This window comes from Chlamydotis macqueenii, chromosome 1 (genome assembly GCF_036417535.1).
Source record: "Chlamydotis macqueenii isolate bChlMac1 chromosome 1, bChlMac1.mat, whole genome shotgun sequence".
Taxonomy (NCBI): domain Eukaryota; kingdom Metazoa; phylum Chordata; class Aves; order Otidiformes; family Otididae; genus Chlamydotis; species Chlamydotis macqueenii.
The window spans coordinates 64,369,623-64,390,044 of record NC_141556.1 but is presented as its reverse complement, the minus strand read 5'-3'; the positions used below and the strand labels follow the sequence as shown (position 1 = coordinate 64,390,044).

General features: G+C 47.0%; 1 protein-coding gene across 2 annotated transcripts; it reads left to right on the top strand.

Annotated features, from left to right (window-relative positions):
* Positions 1 to 2,720: 2,720 nt before the first annotated feature.
* Positions 2,721 to 20,358, top strand: DENND11 (DENN domain containing 11). Of its 2 annotated transcripts, XM_086754891.1 has the most exons (10): positions 3,899 to 3,919; positions 6,798 to 6,831; positions 8,891 to 8,990; positions 10,060 to 10,218; positions 10,910 to 11,063; positions 11,324 to 11,462; positions 11,934 to 12,065; positions 12,255 to 12,405; positions 12,894 to 12,962; positions 14,081 to 20,358. In XM_086754891.1, exons 3-10 carry the CDS (start codon positions 8,896 to 8,898, stop codon positions 14,274 to 14,276), a joined length of 1,095 nt encoding a protein of 364 aa, XP_086611017.1. In that variant the 5' UTR covers positions 3,899 to 3,919; positions 6,798 to 6,831; positions 8,891 to 8,895; the 3' UTR covers positions 14,277 to 20,358. The 2 variants fall into 2 exon arrangements, with proteins under 2 accessions (XP_086611007.1, XP_086611017.1); XM_086754881.1 differs by lacking the exons at positions 3,899 to 3,919; positions 6,798 to 6,831 and adding an exon at positions 2,721 to 2,961.
* Positions 20,359 to 20,422: the final 64 nt, after the last annotated feature.

Sequence of the window (20,422 nt, the reverse complement as noted above, 5' to 3'; positions counted from 1 at the left end):
CATCGAGGAGAGCTGCCAGAAGAACATACAGAAACTGGAAATGGCCGCAGCTCAGAGGAGATGTGGGTTTGTCATAACCTACATGTGCTTTCCCCTGTGCACATCGAGGTGAATTCCCACCAGAAAATAAAGGAACATGTCAACCTGAGGTCACTCAGCCCTCCCAACCTGGTCTTTGAATGCAAAGTATGGCCATACGGGTCTCTGAAGTTGCCTGTTAAAACCGTGGCTAGTAGTTTATTCGATACAGGCCACCAAAGCCGTGTTAGGAGGACATGCCAGGAGCTCAGTCATGGTTTTAATGCTGCATCTAGCCCAGAGGTTGGAGCGTTTCTTCCAGGCACAGAGCCTGTTGCTGCCGTGCGGGCTCCCTTCTCCTGCAAGGCAGCTGCTGCGTCTCCCTGTGCCTTACCTTGAGCGAGGTCCAAAAGCCTGGGAGTGTCGGTGCTGGCTGCTTTTTGCTATGGAAAGCTGCCTCTGCAACATCTGGCCAGCTGAGATCCTATGACAGGATCACTTTAGTACTGCTGTGGTCTGACTGTATTAATTAGATGTTCAGTACTTGGAGCCTTGGCTAGAAATATTTTGTTTAAAATCTGAATAAGTAAGGCTTTTAGTCCTCATAACTGTATTTTGATTAATAACACAGCAATGAAACTCCTTCAGACTGCATTTTCATCTGAATTTTTTTCCTTTTTTTTTTTTTTTTCCTCAGGATCTGTAGGCAGTGTAGGCAGGATCCATTTTTCTACGGAGGAATGTGATATGTAAAGGAGAAAAGTTGGACTTGCTGGGTAAATAAGGCCCAACTTGTTTATCTTGCATCTTCTAACTAAAAGCCACCGCATTTTTATTTCATATTTTTTTTCTGAAGGACTACTCAAAGATCTGACAACAATTTTCTTAGCCCTCAGTTGGAGCGAAAATGTGTTCATTTTCTTTTGAAGGAGAGCTTTTTCTCCTTAAAAGGGTCATATTATCTCCTGGCCCACCTCTTTTTGATTTTGGTGAAATAGTAAAGTTGAAAGTTTGGCCTTTGTTTTTTGCATGTATCTAACAAATGTTGTGCCCTCAGCAGGCCCAGATCGCTGGCGAATGCCGTTTAAATAGCTCTGGTGCCACCGGGTCTCTTGTCCCACCAGGACTTTTTCACCAAAAACAGAGCTTGGAGCGTGAGGACATTTTGCGTATATCTCACAGCCAGCACTGGCAGCCTTTGCTCTCCATCACTTGCTGCTGTCCCCACTGCGACCACTACCTCATGCTGAGGCAATGCTGGCGTGACCGCACAGCAAAGGGGACCCGGAATGGCTCTGCCGCACAAACGGCTGTGAGTGGTGGAGGAAGTTTTATTTGAGATTTGTTTCCCCTGCCCGATTCGTTGTGGGACAGACTGACGTTTGCGCCAGCACCACTGGCAGGGATGAAGGACAGGGGAGAAACAAGCTGTCACTTTAGCATCACCAACATGCCAAAAAAAAAAAAAAAATCAAAATGTAGCTTGGCACTATACAGTTAAAGCGAAGCATGTGGCCAAGTATTTGCAGAATTTGGCTTTCCTTTATGCAGTAACAAAATATTGTGCAGGGTTTTGTTGTTTGGTTTTTTTTTCTTTACCAGTCACCTTTCATGAAAAACTCCATCTGCTAAACACCACCTACTGCGGTTGATAGCTCTGCAAAATAAACTTGTGCATGGGCCTTGTGAAACAAAATGCCCACTCGGTGTTGGAACTGTCTGAAATGAAGCTCACAGCAAACGGGCGCTAATGTTACCAAAAAAAAAAGAGGGAAAAAAACCGAAGCCCACTGTTGAGGAAACGGGATGATGGCTTTCTTAATGACGTATTGAACACTCAGAGCTGCTCAATAGGAAAAAAGTTATAGACAATTAAGGCTTTTATGGCAAGATCTTCTCTTTAATTGTGGCCTGCTTAATTGGGCAATCCAATTAATCAGAAAGTCCTAGGGAAGCGAGTTAAACCTAATGACACTTAATGACATCGGTGGTATCGTAATGAGGATGGTAATTACACGAAAGTTGGCTGCCTGTGGATGCCCTGGCCTTATGTGGGTCTCCATCTTTCAGCCTCAAGCTGATTCTGCCTGTTCATCTGAAAACCTTCTAAAGCGCACACATACGTGTACATATATGTATACACGTGTGTGCACACGCACACACCCCAGTACGTACTGGATCAGTATCACCCACTCTTTCAGCTTTGTGGCTCGAAGCTTCCACCGCAGCAATTTAGGGGTGGAGGAGTCTGCCCCGTTCCTGGCCCCACGGCTGCTCTGCTCAACTCCCCAGGGTCACCCCGTTGGACGGGCTCGACAGGGCCCCCCTCAGCGTTCCCGCTCAAAAAGGCAACTGGTCTACATCAGAGTGCCAGGCTGGGGGGGGGGGGGGGGCACAAGAGAGGCAGCCGGCCCTGACCCCGGGGAAGAAGTGAAGAGGGGGAGGCGGGTGCCCTGCTCCTTAGGGAGCCCCTCGTCCTCCTCCGGGAGCTGGTACGGAAGTCGGGAGCCCCGCCCCTCGGCGGCACGCCCCGCCCACCCTCGACGGCACGCCCCTCCCCTCCCTACCCGGCCCCACCGCGCCGGCCTTGGGGGCGTGGCCTTCCCGTCCCCGCCCCGGCGGCGTCCCCGCCCCCCGCCGGTGCGGCGGGGCTCGGCGCGGCTCGGCTCGGCGCGGGGCCGTGCGGGCGGGCAGCCGCGGCCATGGTGGAGCGCGCAGACGAGGCGCCGCTGCTCTTCTGGGCCGAGGGCCCCGCTGTCTCGGCGCCGCCGCCCGCGGCCGAGGCGGGCGGCGGGAGCGGGCGGCGGCTCGGTGGCAGCTGGAGCGCGGCTCCCTGGGGCGGCGAGGGGCCGGCGGAGGCGGCGGGGCCGGGGCCCGGGCGGGCGGAGGCGGAGGAGGACCAGATCGTGGCCGTCTTCGTGGTCACTTTCGACCCCCGCACGGGTGAGTAGGCGGCGGGGGCGGGCGGGCCGGGGCCTGCGGTGGCCGGGCCTGGGGCTCCCGGTGCCAGTGGCGTAAGATGGATGCGGGCCGGGGCCGGGCTGCGGGGGCCGCGTTTGGGGGCAGCCGGCGGCGGACCCCGGCGGAGAGCGGCCTGCGGGAGCGGGGCTGCCCCCTGCCCCCCACGGGAGACCGCTGCCTGACGGCACGGCTGTCCGGTCCCAGCCGGCCTCCCGGGGAGCCCTGTGTTCCAGGATGGGGGGATGCCGAAAACAGGGTGTAAAGGGGGCTGCACTGGGTCTCCATCCCGCCGAGAACTTCTGACGGGAGGAAGGGGCCGCAGCGAGGAGAGCCGGTGGCCCGGGCAGGGACGGGGGTAACTCTACCCGACATGGGACAGGGATCCTGGGGACACCCCGTGCACCCCTCACAGCGCCCAGGCATCTGCCCAGTGCTGCGCCCCTGCCTGGGGGGCACCAACCTGTTGTGGCAGCATCTCAAGAGCATCCTTCCGGCTCCCCAGCCAGGCGCAGACCTGCCCACAGCTGTCGGTGACGGATGGTGGTTACGGCTGGCGTAAATCTGGCAGGCAGGGCGTGATCCCCAGCAGCAGCAGCAGCTCGACTGTGTATTTCTTGGCGACTCGTGTGTTTAGAGGCCGGCCGCTGGTGGGATCTCTGGGACTCTTAGTGTTCTGGAGTGCTGTGACCCAGGAGGGCAGAGGAGGGGAGCAAGGAGACGTATTTTCCACCTTTCATTGCCATATCCAGCTCTCTTGGCACTGCCGATGTTGTACTGCTTCTTTTACTGACACAGGTTGTTCATTTCAAGTGTGCGAATCAACGTTTCAGAAAACATCTTAACTTTGTTTTCCCAGTCTTGCCGCTCTGTCGGTATCCACACAACAGGATGTTATGACACCGACAGGAAGTTAGCACCCGCCCCGCTTCTATTAATGCAGGTACTGTGCTTAGGAGTCTGATGTGTCCCCAGACAGATCACTGGGTCTTTTGGCTGCCCGGTGCACACTTGAGGTGCAAAGACAAGAGCAGGGCATAGCTGAAAGGCTTGTTGCAATCAGAAAGTTTAAGAAGTAGCTTGGGAGAGCCAGGAACCCATTTGCATCCAGATGTGGGAGCAAACTCCTCTTTTCTCCATAGACAGGCACTTTCTTAGCAAATCCATAGCAAAAATACTAGAGCCAGGAAAGAGCATGGTGGGTTTTTTTTTCAGTGGAAGTGAGAGCTGGGAAGGGGGATGTAATGAACATCATGCTCACAAGAGCGCCCTGAAAGTGAAGACTGAATCCTGGTCTTAAACTGAAAATCCCAAGGAAGTAGGGAAGAGAATGGAGCCCCAAGTGAAATGCGCTGTCAGAAATGCACACTGCCAAACAGTGTGGCCACTGTGTCCTGAAACACCAAAGGGCTTTCGAGAAGCTGCCCATTTCATGCTGCACAAGAGAGAGTCTTCAGTGTAGAGGTCAGAGGCTCTTGACTCATCAAAATCCAAAATGAGACTGGATAACATCTTTTCAAGAGGAGATGGAAAGGGGAGATGTTTCTCATAAGTGTCCAAAACATGGAAGAGTCTGGACAACTGCAGCAACAGTAGGTTGCCTTTCAATTTGTCTTTCAATCTGAGAGCATATGCCTTCTACAAAACGGTGAGATTTTCTTGGTTGGCAGAAAGCTGAGCTTTCTCGGGAGTTTCTCTGAACCAGCTGTTGCTTTGAACGAAGTCCAGGGAAAGTTGGGAAACAGCTCTTCTCACATCTGATGAGCAGTTAATGCTGGGTGTTATCAGCCTTGGAGTAGTCTGTCAAGTCCAGGAAGATTCAGCCTTCCACTGCTACTCAGCACTGATGTTGAATGTAAGGAACATGACAGGACTGTGAGGAGCATATCAACAAGTGTCAGCTTCACAGGTGGAGGGCAAAGTGCCCTATGGAGGATGTGGACTTGGAAAAAGAGATCTTGAAGCTGCAGTGGTGTGGACTTGCCAGGGTCAGGAAGAGGATATGAGAATTCCTGGGTGAACCACATCAGACAGCGTGAAAGACTTCTGTAATGTTCATCAAGGTTGCGTGTGACTTAAAGGAGATCATCCAATCAGTGTCTGAGCTGGAAACCTGCTTGATCCTGTCCAGGAAAAGCACAGCAGACCTCCTTCGGTAGCTTGCTTAAGCACGTGAAAGGCAGAATATCTGGTGGTGGCTGGGACAGTAGTTATGCCAGGTAATGTCTACTCAAATACAGGCAAGCAGTTGGGTGAGAGATGTTTTACTGTAGAAGAATGAGGTGATTACTGTGCTAATAAAGAACATAACAGCTTTACTCCTAAATTTACAAGGGCTTGAGGCAGACAAGCTCAGTGTATCTAGGTGTTGCATGTGATGGGTTCGCAAAGGTAGGTTATGGGGTTGCCAGGCCACTGTTGCAGTCTGTTGATGCTCATGTGAGTGGCCAAACATAAGAGCCAGAGGCAGCTTCTAAATCAGTGTTGCTGTCGCCACCTCCAGCATGGTGAACCTTGCGGTACTGGAGAAGGAGCTCTTTTCACTGCTATTACAAAGATGGCTCTTGCACTAATGCAGGAAGTGAACTGTAAATTAAGTGCAGAATGGGGGCAGCCTGGGAGCCAACCATGCCATCTTCTCATTGCTCCCTGTCCTTTGGCAGTCCTCTCCTTCAGGGAGTGACCAGTTGGGAATGCTCTGACACTTCAAAAAGCACGAGCACCAGGTCTGCGCAAACACTGCCCCTTAAAAAGCACAGTCACAAGGGGCTTTAACGAGGTGGCTGAATTTCCTAGTGTGGGTGTTCCCTTGGGCAGGTAGTAACAGAAGACCCAAGACTATCCTGGGCAGCAATGGGGATACATCTGGTTGGTGTGACTAACATGGCATTAGGCTCGAGCACACTTGCTTTCCGAGACTCACACTTGTCTTGGGTAAAGCACGTGGGGAAAAAAAAAGAACAATAAATTTTCCTTTCAGAGGGAAATAAAGATGAAGCAAAGTCCATGACCACATCAACGCTCTCAGATCAGAATAGTTGAAAAGAGGCTGAACCTTCTTAGCCCATTTTTCTGTGACGGAGATGATGATAGTCAACCTTGTGGAGGTCCCACACAGTCTGTTGGCTTAAAGGGTGGGGAGACGAGGAGGGAAGAGAGGGAAGTAATCTGTTTTGCACCAGTGAACATGCAAATATTCTGGTTTTCTGTCTTGCATTTCTTCCATGCAGAAGCCAGTGTGACAGCTAGGTCACAGTTTGTGCTTCTCATGTCCTGGCACAACACAGTAGCATTGTGTGGCTGGGGACCCTAAAGATCTTCAAAAACATCTAATAGTGAGGAGGGACAGGTGATGACCACCAAATGCTAGTGCCATCATCATTTCTGTAAGGATACAAAAATCCAGGGGAGAGAAAATACAAGAGAAAGAGGAAGAACTTCCTTAACTTTGCACACCAAAACCTGAGAGTGCTGTTTCTGACCTGGCCTGGGGCTGGGAGATAGCTCCCAAGAGAGCTCTAGATCTGCAGATCTGACTCTCAGCAAAATGTCTCATCAGCTCTCTAAATGCTGGGTGACTTTCACTTGGAAAGTTTCCTGTGTGCATGAGAGCTGCTTTCTGCATGGGGAAGGGCAATGCTTCCTGTTTTTCTACAACATTGCTCCCTCCTCCCTCCTCTGGTTCCTGGGGCAGGCTGGCAGTCGCTTTTGCATCTGGGTGAAGTCTCTCCTTTGTTTGTTCTACTGTTTCGCCAGACCAACTTTCTTTTTTTTATCTCTGCGTTTGTTCTCCGACTGCCACGTCGCCTGTATGTTCCAAGGGCAAGGTGACGTGAGGAGCTGCCAGGAGCACAGGTGTGGGTTGCTTGTGACAAATCCCAGAAAAAAAAATATCTGCATGATATGCGAGTTGGTTTTATGGTTCGGCGTAGGGTAAGGAGCTGTTTCGAGGCGTCTTTTTCCCTACTCACTGCTGCAGAACAGACATTGTTGGGGCCACGTCCACTTCAACACCTCTGTAATGGGTGTTATACCTGATGTAGTGTTTGTGACTAAACTGAACAAAATCAAACAGTTTCCCCTGCTCGATGGCATTCTTGCGTATATTCTATAGGTAATGACCAGTAAGTGATTCTTTGCAACGCAAGACTTAAAAGCAGATTTGGCCACAACCACGGTTTTGTGGTTAAGAGGTAACAGTCTTAAGAGCTGACTTCCCGGCTCTTTGAAGGAAGGGTCTTGTGCCTTTAAAAAGAAAGCCAAACACACACACAAAAACCCCCCAACAACAAAAGCCAGCATCTATATGTAATATGCAAAACCTACAGGGGACCGCGCAGGCTGACATGATGTCACTGGCTTTCTCTGCCAGCCTTTCACACGCCTCAGAGGCGAAGACGCTTTACAGCGGGGCTCTGTGGTTTCGCGTGTGATTGCACAGAGCTGTGCTCGGGGTCACGAGGCTGCCGCTGCTCGCCGGCCAGCTTGACTCTGCGGGAGAGGTCTGCTGGTGGACTAGAAGTGGTTAGCTGGATGCAAAACCTCTCCCGTTGCCACGCTTAACGCTGTTGTTTCTTTGAAGTCCTTGCCAGGCAGGGTTGGGGGAGGTCTGCTGAATGCGGTGTCTATGTGAGAAGAAAAATAGCCTATTTAAATGTCAGTAGCTAAGCCTGATTCCTATGCAAGAGTGCATGCATATACTTGTGCAGTATGAGTAATGACACAACAGACAGGCTTCAGAAACGAGGCCTCGTATTTAAATATCTCCAAAAGTCTCAGCTGAATGTAAGGCCCTTCCACGAGTACGCTGTCTGTGCAAGCACAGCTGGGTTGCTTACCCCAAAGGGCGGCAGAAGGACCGTAGCAGCAGAAAGCATCGTCACAGTGCATCTGCCGTTGCTTTGTACTGGAGAATATTTGTTTGCTTTGTTGTTAAAATGAAGTCACGTTACTTCAAATGCTGTTGCTGTGGGCAGGCTGATAGAACAGAAACTCAGTGGGTAAACCTGGAGTACATCTCGGTGCTGTGGGAATGTCCAGGTGAGCGGGTTAGGCTCTGAAGTGCTGGCGTGGGAAAGCGTGAGAAGTCACCCTTTTTGTCTGTGGTAAACTGGCCAGCGGCAGGGCAGGACATCATCAGCTTTAGGGACGTTTTGTGACTTCTCTGATAACATCTGTTCCAGGATCAGGCTCCCCAGGTGCCCTTTTCCACTGAACAACTGCACGCTTTCTGGTTGGGTTGGCAGGTGACAGATGTTTGCTAATCTTGATCTAGCTTGTAATCTATGAGCTTTTTCGTTTGGTTATTCTAGCATGCACAAACATATTGCAGTACTTTGGATCACCTCAGCCTCCATATAGTTAGCTCCTCCTATCCTAAATGAAATATGAGAGATTCCAGGGAGAAGTGGTGATCGTTGGGATACTGGCTTAGGGGTTCCTGTTTGACCAGCCCTACCAAGCATAGCCAGAGGAGGATGTTGGTGGTGGTATAAGCTATCACAGAAACTCAGCCTAAAGAGCAGCACTGTATACTTTGTGTTTTTTTCTGTGTCAGATACTCATGTCAACAGCCTGGATGGAACAGCGTTAATACCACAGCTCATCCACTGTCAGCTGCTCTGTAATTAATGGTATAAAGGGTGCACCCACAAACCAGCCCTAGCGTCAGAAATGGCTCCACAAGTTCTGCAATATCTGGGTGTTGTGCTGCAACAAGTAACGTTTGCAAGAGATGTGTGGAGTACAGTATGTCAGCTACTGTCCATGACAATTTAGGAGTTCAAGAGTTGCGTCAGTGCACTGTTACTGGCATCCCAGTGATGTAAAAGCAACAATTTGCTGTTGCTGGTGTTTGCCCTTTAGAAATGAGTACTGTGTCCACGTTTACTCAAATAAATTTGCTTCCCTGCAGGCAACATGGTGGAGTGGTGTTTACCCCAAGATATTGATTTGGAAGGTGTGGAATTCAAATCCATGGCAAGCGGGTCCCACAAAATCCAGTCAGATTTCATGTGAGTATGCCTGAGCTATATTACTTCTGCTTTCTCTTAGCTATACATCTACACCACCATCCCTTAACTCAGAACATGCAGGAACAATACCATCTAGAAAGTTATGTTCCTGCATAAAAGTGCTGCTGAACTGTATCTAGCTGAGCCAAAGATACTCTTCAGATACTCTGAACATTGTATCGAGTACTAGCTAGTTGTGGGGGACCTGCTGTATGACGGCTTTAGCTGTGGAGGTCAACTGGTGAACGGGGCAGGGCAGCTTCTCAGTACTGTGCAAATTTTATGGCGTATTGGGCAAATCATACTGCGCTGCTGCTGTTGGGACTGTCAGCAGATGCCTAGGGTGAGGGGGAAAGAATGGCAGAACTGAAATGGGAAGGATTTTGCAGGCACTGGACTTAGAAAAAGGTTCTTAATTCTGCCAGTGCTTTTGGATCCTTTAAATGTTGTTGTTCACTTTCTTCTTTGCTAGCTCCTTCCTTCCATGGAAAGAGATAAACTTAGAATTTTCTGTGTTCCCATCCTTCTACTGTGTTGCAATGCAGCAATATTTTGCAATGAATTGCAGTGTCACAATTCCTTTTGGTCAGGTATAACAGTTACTTTCTCAAAGGCATGCAAACTGAACCCTTGCACTCAGCTAGAGTAAGTTTCAACGTGCTGGCACCCACAATATGACCAGGTAGCTAGACTATACTCACAACTTCATGCACTGCAGGCTCTTCTGCCTTGGAAGAAGGACACTGCATTGACTGAGTCCTGCATCCTCTGTTAGTCTTCCTTCCAAGTTCTTTCCCTACCTGTGTTCCTTATCAGCCTGTGGGATGGGTGGCAGGGGCTTTAGTGGTAAAGGCACTGGGAACTCTTCCCTGAAATGTCCCGTCTTGTTTCTGAGAAGACTAGGACACCCGAGGCCTGCCTTCAGCCTTTCATATAGCAGGGTGGGATTTCAGGGGTTTTCCTAAAGAACTGTGTTCCCAGATCAGTATTTTGTAGCAGTCAGTTACCTTTACTTCTTCCTCTTCCCTCTTTTTAACACTAACCTTTCTGTCACAACATTTGTCCTCAGTTATTTCCGGAAAGGGCTCTGTTTTGGCCTGGCCTGCTTTGCCAACATGCCTGTGGAGAGCGAGTTAGAGCGTGGTGCCCGCATGAAGTCCGTGGGGATTCTCTCCCCTTCCTACACCCTGCTGTATAGGTACATGCACTTCCTGGAGAACCAGGTCAGGTAAGTGCCCTTGGGAATGGGACTGGCCACTCCCTGCCTGGGACAGGTAACATGGCCTTGATGGAGAGCAGTTTTAGGTGTGAGTGAAAACTTGGCTACAACACTGAGCTACAATTTCCTTGAATGACTACCTCTCCAGAAAGAGTTACAGGTTCACAATGGGAAGGAGACAAGGAACTGATTAGCAGCAGTCTGTTCATTGCTAACAGGCTAGTCAAATGCTATCCAAATGCTACTTATTCTGAGTGGACGTAAGTGTCAAGGGGAGCTGAGAGGACAAGAAGTTCCCCTTTTCTCCTAAAAACCATTTTACTAAGGGCTTAGAAAAGGCTTCTAAACCTACGACAGTGTCCTAGGTGTGTCTTTCAGCTGTTTTGAGTGGACTGGGCAGAGAAAATGGTGATGGTAGAAGAAGCTGTTCCTACCTGAGCATATTTAAAACAGGATCAGTACTATGCAGACATCAGCTCGCTGCCTGCTTCGGTCATGCCCGTGTTCTCTGGCTGCACTGAAAGCTGGTGTTACTCCTGACACTTCGGCTGCCCTCCTGGATAAGTCTGTGCAACCGAGGCACCCAGGGCTCCTTTGCTAGCTGAGAAAGCAGATGTTGGTTGGGGGCAAGGCACTGAATAAGTTTGCAGACACTACAGATCTCGGTTTTTTTCCTTTTTTTTTTTCCGTTCTTTTCCAGGCACCAGCTGGAGATGCCAGGGCACTACTCCCATCTAGAGGCATTTTATGATGACAAGAAAGGAGTTCTCCCTGATAGCAAGGGCACCCCCACCTCTCAGCAACCTGTCCACTGGCTGCCGTCCATCCACAGATATATGTACCCAGAGATGAAGGTGAGGCAGGTGCTCTGAGGCTTGCAGGAATGGGCAGTGTGCTGCTGTTCTTTGCTGCTGTCTCATACTTCTTTATATAAGCAACCACTCCAGCGCTTTGTAGGCTGCTTTAAGTCAAATTTTGTTACTTGAGCTCTTACAAGCTGCAGTTCTCTGTCACTGCTGCGTGCTGGTCTTGCTCCCACATTTAGACTTAGCATCTGTGCATGTGTCCCTGTTTCACCTCCGAGCTGTTTTCTTCCCTTTCCCTCCACCTGCAGATCACACACCCTGCTGGCTGTATGTCTCAGTTCATCAAATTCTTTGGTGAGCAGATCCTCGTCCTCTGGAAGTTTGCCCTTCTGCGCAAGCGCATATTGATATTTTCACCGCCCCCAGTTGGAGTTGTCTGCTATAGAGGTATGTTTCCAGGGACACTGCAGAGCTCTGATCTAGTAGGCTGAAGCACTGCAGAAATCTGTGTGGGTATTGAGGGGACAGACATCGTGCAGCTCTTCAAAATCCATCACAACCATTCCTTGTGAAGATACCGTTCAGCCTGCATTTACCCATTTCCTACAAAATACTTTTCTTCAGGCCTTTTGGGTAAGAACATAACCTGGAACTGTCAAACACAGTTCCTGTCAACACAGGACAATAAGAGTGCTGAATGAATTTGTGGAACCTAGAACATGGGATTCCTACGGGAAAACTGATTATTTCCTATCCAAAATAGGGTGTCCCCACTTGAGAAGTTCTAGTGTTCAGGGGCATTTGAAAGCTCTAACCATTGTCTTCATAGAACCATGCAGGAGAACTGGGTAAGCGGGGTTCAGAATGCCCTTGAGGGAATATTGAAAGCATCTCAGGATGTACTTCTCTTGTCCACAGTGTATTGCTGCTGCTGCCTTGCCAATGTTTCTCTACCTGGTCTTGGAGGAACTGTCCCAGAGTCCAAACCATTCTTCTATGTGAATGTGGCAGACATAGAAATGCTGGAGACAGAAGTATCATATGTGGCCTGTAAGTATGATGGATTAGGCGTGGTGTTTTTAACTTGAGGCTGCAAAGTACCTTGAGACACCAGACTGTGGAATAAAACTGATGAGAAATGGGATGTACGTGGAATGACTAACTACGAAAGCAGGAGTGAACATTTGGTCTGCTGGGAAAGCAACATGCTGCTCTGAAAATCTTCTTTGATTTTGGCAGGTACAACAGAAAAGATCTTTGAGGAGAAACGGGATCTCTATGATGTCTATGTGGACAACCAGAATGTGAAGACACATCACGAACATCTGCAACCACTCCTGAAAATTAACAATGCTGACAAGGAGAAGTACCGGCGTCTCAATGACCAGAGGTAATAATAGACATCTGGGTGGTCCTGGTCCTGAGGGGAGAGCAGCGCAATGTGGGATAAAGAGGACGCAGCACCTTTGTACCTTCCTTCTTGTCTTAGTATTTTCAAAGTTTCCCACTGCTTCAGCTCATTTCTTTGAGATTCTGACTGCACTGTAGCTGACTGGTATGAGAGCCCCTAGGCACTCTGCACACAGATGATTACTCTGCCAGTGAGCTGATGGAGCAGATAGAGGGCAGGAAGAGAAGCAGAGGTTGTGACTCACCACTAGTTCACCACTGATCAGCAGCAGAACTGAAAACATAGCCTGATTTCTAGTCCAGTGTCTTAGAAAGACTACCCTGTTGCCTCAGATACTGGGGCAACAGTGTTAATCTGATTGGTCTCCGAGAAATGGATGTGAAGTTTTTAGTTGTAATACTTGTCTTCTCATAATGCTTTGAGGTTCACTGGAGATATGTGCATTTAATCTGTCTCCCTTCTCTCAGGCAGATGTTAATGTATTCTCAAGAAGTGGGTGAGGATTGTAGCTCCTGTGAAGAGGACCTTTTCATCTTGTGAGTGGCTACTTTTAGTACTTAGTTGGTCACTGTTAGGGAGCCTCTTTCACCGATTTCATGTTGCACTGGTTTGGCATATTATGAAACATCATGGTTAATGTAATTCCATAGCCAACTGTCTTCTTCTAGGGATCCAAGAACCAAACTGGCTCTTCCTCTTCAGATATTTTCTTTTCAATTTGAGAAGCCAAATGCAGCCATATTAATCTCTGCTGGGATCTCTTAAATGTTAGGAGGGAGAAGGGAATTTTAAAAATACAATGAGAAATCCAAGAATCCCCTCCCATTTTTGAAAACATAAGCACTATAGAGCTTTTCATGCCGGAACATTTGGCTCAGGAAGGGACAATGTGTGGGAAGCAGGCACTGTACCATGCTGGGGAAGGTACAGTGTGGAGATAAGACCTGTGCGTGAAGGACTGGCCTATTTATGTGGCTGGCTTTGTACTTGGCAAACAGAGGAACCAGAACTGGGTGTAGAGAGTCTGAGGTACAGACTCTAATTTTATAGAAATTAGATTAAAACCACACCTTTGCCACCTTCACTGCCTGCTGCTATTGTTCACGTTCTGCAGCAGGTGAGAAGTAATGGGATGAAGGGCTGTCAGGGCAGAGCTCTGATCGTTAAGCCGCACAATGTAGTCAGAGCTCTTTCTAAACAGCCTTGCATGTTCCTAGGAAAGCCCTAGGTAAGAAGTAGCTCTCACTGCTGTTGTTGTGTGCCAGTAGCAGAGAATTTATTTACCCAGTGACTTACTAGATGGATGACAACACTGCTTCCTCCTTTGCATTATGGGAGCTGTAAGTCTGATGCATCCACCTGGCTACCACAAAGTACATATTAGCTGATAACGTGGCTTTCTTCTGAAGAGTTAAATGCCTACCATAAATCAACCAGACAGAAGTACCACTGTAAATTACAAATTACTGCTTTATCTTTGTTTATTTTGGGTCATCCATAGGGTGGATGGAAACACACTATAGTGTCACCTAAGAAGGTGGGATCTGTGATTAAAGAGGGTTAAATGCAGTTCTGAGACTCCGCTACCTGTTTGGTAAACATGCTATCTTTTTTGGGGTCCGGTGTCATAATCTTAGCTGACTTTATCCTATAGGTTTTTCATGGAGCAGAACAACCGCATATTTCAGACGCTGATGGAGGTGTCGGCCAGCCAGGACAAGACACTGACAGCTGACCACGCACGAGGCATGGGCCTGGATCCCCAAGGGGATCGAAGTTTCCTTATGGACCTGCTGGAAGTATATGGCATTGATGTTATGCTAGTCATTGACAACCCCTGCTGCACTTAAACCGAGGGCAAGAGAGATGGGGAGCAAAGATCACTTTTTAAAGACTACCAGACATTGCTTAGGAGGATCACTGGAACTCACTGCAGCCACTGGACGGATCTAATTTTATTTAATAACTTCATAAGGAGAGTATTTATAATTTTAAAACAAAATGTGATTTTATTTTCTCCCTCTCAACTTCCTAATGAGTACCTCTTCCAGGTTTTGTTTGGTTGGTTGGTTTTGTCTCCCCTCCTCTTTCATTTATGTTTTTTTTTGTTGTGTTTAGATAAGACCAGTGGCACTTTTGCACCAATCCTCACTGTTGCCAGTGATAGCTAGGTTCTGGCCTAGCCTGGATACCTGAGGGCTGAAGACTTCAGGAAAGCACTTTGTCTGATGGGGACCAATGTGAAATGCTGTAGCTGAGCTCTCAAGACTTGACTGGAAAACCCTCCTATCATCCCCTCTTCCACTTGGGGACCGACGAGAGCGTCAGCACAGGCTGTTACTAGCCTAGTCTCATAAAATATCTCCTGTCCTACCATGTTTATTGGTGGGGACAGTTAAACCAATGATAAAAACCAGGACTCCTTTAAACACCCCTCACCCAACTTTTAGCAGCTGAGTTGGAATAAAGCCACCCTTCCTTGTCAATGGCAGAAGCAAGTTTGGGATAAGGGGGTGCTACAGGATCTTATGACTTTACTTACTGGAGTGGCATGGTTTCACTTCCAGCACTTGAGGTGGTATAAACTGGCAAAGACTATACCTGCCTATTTCATAGCTGGAGAAGAGGACCATCTCTACTTAATCCCTCCTTCTGCTTCCTCTGGTTTTCAGTTGTATCACACCTGCAGCTTTGGTTCAAAATCTTCAGACCAGCAAGATGGGCTCCTATTTAACAGGGGCCAACATCACTAAGCCACTTTGCAGTTGCTGTGCTGTCCAGCCTCAGCTCAGATGCTGCTGGGCAGGATTGGGTTGAATAAGTATGCTCTAACTAATGTCACTAGCTCTGCCTTTATAGCAGACTGTTATTTGTCACTTCTTTGCTTTAACTTTGTCTGCTGACCCTCCTTTGTCAAGCAGCCTTCAGGACTGCCTGCCACTGTCCTTGGCTTTATGTGAGACAGAGAGCTGTATGTTACCTTTCAGCTGGAACAGCTTTGCAGTTTGCAGGAGGTTCCCTTAGAGTTTGGTGTTTTTAACTGTCACAGCTGCTAGAAGCAATGTCTAACAGCAAGCCTTTTTTTTTTTTTTTTCTTTCTCCTGGGCAGAGAAGCTGTTGAACCAGATGAATAGTGTTTCTCATTCTTGTGCTGTGGAAAGGATAGGGTTCAGTTCATGCAGGGCCAGCGGTTCCCTTCAGGAGGGCTGTCCCTCTAAAGCGTAATCCCCTCGCCATGCAAAATCCACAAATGGTACTGTGGGTTCTAGGTGTGATGTACTGCTTTGTGCAGAGTCCTTCAGCCAGTAGTAGCATCAGCTTTGAGCTAACTTCTTCCTGAACTGTGGCTATAGTGAGCTGGCTGCTTCTACCACAATAGACTTTGGCACCTTGGAGCCTGTCTGCAGTTTGTAGAAATGCAAACTGTAGCTGATGTAGCCATTTATCCTAGCATTATATAGGACAAGACAGAGCCTGAACCACCAAAATCTCTCCTGCTAATTCTTTTTAAAACCATGAAGCAAACAGTCCCCACACAGACCCTCCATGGATTGTTTCCCTCGGGAAGGAAGGAGGCTGGCATGTCCTGTTTTCCTTGAAAGCTGTCTGCAGCAAAGGGGTAGTTTTGCTTGCTGTGGATTCAGGGGTTTTAGTGAGGTGTGGGACCAGGGGTCTCACAAAGCTTATTGCACAGTTAATTAGTATGAGCTTCAGCATATTATGTTCCTGTGATCTGCCTGTCTCTGAGCAGTTGCTCCCCTGCCTGCTTTTTCAGGGCTTTGGATGTTTTTTTTTTTTTTTGTACAGGAGAACACATACTGCTGCTTGTATTGCTAGTTGCTTACAACCATAATGTATTCATCCTTAGAAAGCTGGGGGAAAAAAAAAGATGAAGAAAGAGAACAAATGGAGCTGAATGTCATGTGATGGAAAGACCAGACCTCCTTGCGAAAAGGCTTTGTTTTTAAATTGACACTTCTAGTATAAAAGTGACTCACAGCCTCCATGCTTTTTTCTAACTTCCACTTTGGTTTTAACATGCTGTCTGCAGTGAAGACTCCTGAGGAAGTATAGCTGGCACTGCATTGCTGTCACTTACTGAACTTCCTTCAGCTATAAAAAAAGGAACTGAGGCTAGTCTCTAGCAATTCTTCCTTTCACTTTCTTAAAGGCTTGCTACACAGTTTAGTTGTGGTCAGCTATTAATGACTTTTTATTCTCTTTGATGGCAGTAGTTCTTTTGCTGAACTAAATAGGAAGAAACCTTTAATTTGTCATTGAAATTTTACAGCTTTTGCAGTCAGAGCCTTTCTAACAGACTGCATCAGAGCACGCTGTTCACAAGTTGTCAGAACATCAGGTCTGCAAGACAGCACTGCTAGAGCCCACTGAGCAGAACCTCCTCAAATAACTGTTTGACATGTATTACACCTCTGCTTTCCAGAAACTAGGGCTTTAGTTGCTAGCAGTAGTGTGGGTGCAGAAGCATCAAAGCAAGGAGATTACCATAAAAGCATCCATGCTACATCCCAGCTGGATGGCTACAGCCTATTTTGTTCTTCATTGTAATTTTGCTTCTCTACAGCCTCTTGCCTGGCGACTGCTAGAGAAGTCAGGAAGTTGCCAGACAGAAAACAACAAAAAGATTTCTTTTTCCTAACCCTTCCTTGTTTGATTTGCTGCAAAAGAACTTTCCACTTGCACTCTCTTTTTCTAATAGACATTACTTTTATTGTTGCCACGTGTGGAAAATCCTTGATAAATGGATACATAATACCAAAAAAAAATGGCTACAGCTTGGGACATGAAGGCTTGTTCAGCAGGGTGGTTTTGTTTGGAACCAATTTAACTGAATCTTGTATTTCCAGGCGAGAACGTAATTCAACATAAAACAGTTAAGTGGAGATATTTAGGATCCCCTCCTTGGCACTTGAGAGTTGCTTTTTTGCATACTAGCAGCTGGAAGGGAGACAGTTACTTGGTGTATTCTGAATTAAAAGAGGGAGGAAAGTGTGGCATAAGGTAGGATATTGCTACGACTACACAGTCCTCTTCTCCATGTGAAGTACTTTGCCTCTACAGCGGTGCCTTTAATTTCTTTGGTGTGATGCCTCTGGTGAGTTGCTTGTGATCAGAGCCCAGGTTGAGTGGTGGTTACAGTAACCATGTGTAGCCTTGTACACAGAGCCTGGTATGTTCCTCTGTTACCACCCAAGTCACAGTATAGCCACTGCAGGTTCTCAGCTGGTACTTGCTTGAGTTTAAACAGGAGAACAAAAGCTTCACAACTGCATCTTAACTGAAGTTGCACTAGAAATTTATCATCAAGTAATGAATCACTACTACTTGTACTATCTGGATTGGAGGGTAAAGCTTGGGAAGAAATAAAAGCTAGGTTTTCAATCTGAACAAGGGATACCAGATACCATTATTTAAATGCCAGACATTTAAATAATGCAAAAGTCTTCTCACTGCAAGGTTAGGCCAAGCTACATGAACCAAGTACAACTAAGCACCATACTAGTGAAAGGCATTTTACTGAATTAGAGTTCAGATTTGTCTTAGAGACATGCTCATACCTTTTTTTCCAGCATATACGAAGTAGTGACTCCAACACATGTTAGAGCCAATGGTCACGTGTGTCATAGGAGATGAGCTCACCTATACCAGGATCCTTAAGGGCAGAAGAAACTTCCATCACCTTTCCAAGAGAGTAGGTTACTGCACAGCTTATTCTGTAAAGCAGTGTTACTGTGATACTTCTTCCATTTTAAGAACTGTTGAAGTTAATGGGCAAAAAGCTAGGAGCAGCTGTGGCCCTCTTGGTGACAGACTATGCAAGGGACAAGCGTGCTTTGCTCTGGGAGGTGGAAAGGCAGTGGTTTCTGGAATAACAGGGCAGGAGCCCTCTGTCCTAAGGCAAAAGTATAGGTACAAAGTATGCATACTAACCCAAATTCTCTCATCACAGCTACTATTTCTAAGTTAGTTGCTGTCTCCTTTCAATCTCCCCAAAGCTAGTGGTCTAGTGATTACAGGAGAAGACAACGTAGATGTCTTTTCCAAGGGACTGGAACATACTGACTTAACAATGATACGCGTCTAAAACAGAGGGTACTAAAAGCCTGTGAACCAGGATTTCAGGTCCTGGTTAATGCAACATGCCATTCAAATTGGAGTGTTTAATTGTGGTAATAAACAGGTGCCTTGGGCTGGTCCATCACTAGGTTGTTCTTCTTTTTTGTTTACATTAGAGTATTTTAAGCCCTTCTAGAATGGACTGTAAGTTGAAGCCAGGATAAGTGTTTTAATGACTGGAACCTAGGATGCTACTCCTCCTTCCTTTCTTGGAGTTTATACAAAGAAAGTTTTTTGTCTTGCTGTCAGACAGAAGCATGAGAACTGAGCCGTTTTCTCAACGCTGTAGGTAGTGGGTACAGCCCCTGCTTATTTTATGTAATGTTTGCCTCGGCACTTCCCCTCCGAGTGTTGCAATTCAGAGGTCTAGAACCACCCCATACTGGAAGACCTCTGAACTGTAGAGGAAGGGGACAAATGACTTGAATGGTATTTATACAAGCTACTCAAGGAATGAATATTTAAATATCAGCCTGTGTCTTAGATGATCCTTGGTACTTTAACATCAGAACAGCGCTAACAATACTAATTCGAAGGGACCTCTTTGTTACCCTCAAACAAGGAATCACATTGCAAAGGGAGCCGTGCATCTGATATTATGGAAGAGAATTAGTCGTTTTCCTTGTAAAATGGTACAGATGAGCCAGAAGCTAGTTCCTACCACCTCGCCCCTTGCAGCAGGCTGGTTATAGTTCTAACAACTCTGATGTTGTTTGCATCTTGCAGATGTGTGGTTGCTCCCATAGGCCTGTGGCTGTGTAGAGAAACTGCCTACTAAAACATGGGTATTTTTAAATACAATTAAAGCTTACCTTTTTGAAATGGCTGCTGCCTTGTCTTTTCTGCCACTTGAGAAAAAAAACCCAAAACATTGCTGATTTTATTACAGAAGCATCAGCTTGATGAAAAACTCAGTTGGTGAGAATTACCCCTGACTCTGAATGAGCCAGTGGCTGCAGAGCAACTTTTCAGGTGTCTCTGTGGCAAGCAAAAAGAGCAGAGCACAGCCAATGGAGAGTGACCCAGGGGTCCACTGGGAACTTTCAATTGCTGCAGATGAAAAGAAAGAATGCACAACACAGGCCCTATCACCAGCATAACTATTAAAAAGAACTAGCAGGCTTCTGCTCCCCTAGATCTTAGTCAAGAAAGGGATGAGCGCTTGCCCCAGTATCTTAGGCAATTAGTTTCTCCACAGTATAGTCAAGGGAAGGACAGCATTCAGTTTGGTTCCAGCATCATGCAGAAAACCAACCCTACTTTCCCTTTCAAAGCATTTTTCCTTTAGCAAGTCTCCAGCAGAGGATGCTGTTGCAGCAGCATGCAGCCAGGATGCAGTCCCTAACAAAGCTGCTGGAAGTCAGTGCACTGATGTCCTTATTTTGATTACAGCAAAGAATCAAGAGATGAACTTGGGCTAGATCACAGTGTAACACAGGGACTACGTACAAACAACAATCACATCAAAAAAATAAGAATTTTTTTTTTCTTTCAGTAAGCAGGGCAGAATCATGAGAACTTTTAAGTTATAATAAGAAGGGCAACAGATAACCTTGCCTAAGTCAATAATAATGCCTTTCAGCAATTAAAGCGAAGCTATAAATAAAAGCTCAGAAAAGCAACAAAACTAATTACAGTACTGAGGCTCAAGGGGATGTAAGTTGTGTAAGGAGTGGTGAGCACTGTTTACATTAGAGAAGAGCAACCAGACACAAATGAATAATAAAAGTTATTTGGATGCCCTTATTTGTGTTATAGTACTACAGAAATAAAAGAAATACTTACAAAAAAAGACTCACTTGGCTTGTTAAAGAGTCTTTCCACATGTACTTCATACAGCTTTGGGTCAATGATCACA

What these genes read in the sequence shown, in the direction of transcription:
- DENND11 (XM_086754881.1), top strand. Translation starts at nt 2,721, where the DNA reads ATGGTGGAGCGCGCAGACGAGGCGCCGCTGCTCTTCTGGGCCGAGGGC. An exon ending in ATATGTACCCAGAGATGAAG is followed by an intron (nt 11,064 to 11,323) that starts GTGAGGCAGGTG and finishes CTCCACCTGCAG; the next exon opens with ATCACACACCCTGCTGGCTG. An exon ending in TGGAGTTGTCTGCTATAGAG is followed by an intron (nt 11,463 to 11,933) that starts GTATGTTTCCAG and finishes TCTTGTCCACAG; the next exon opens with TGTATTGCTGCTGCTGCCTT.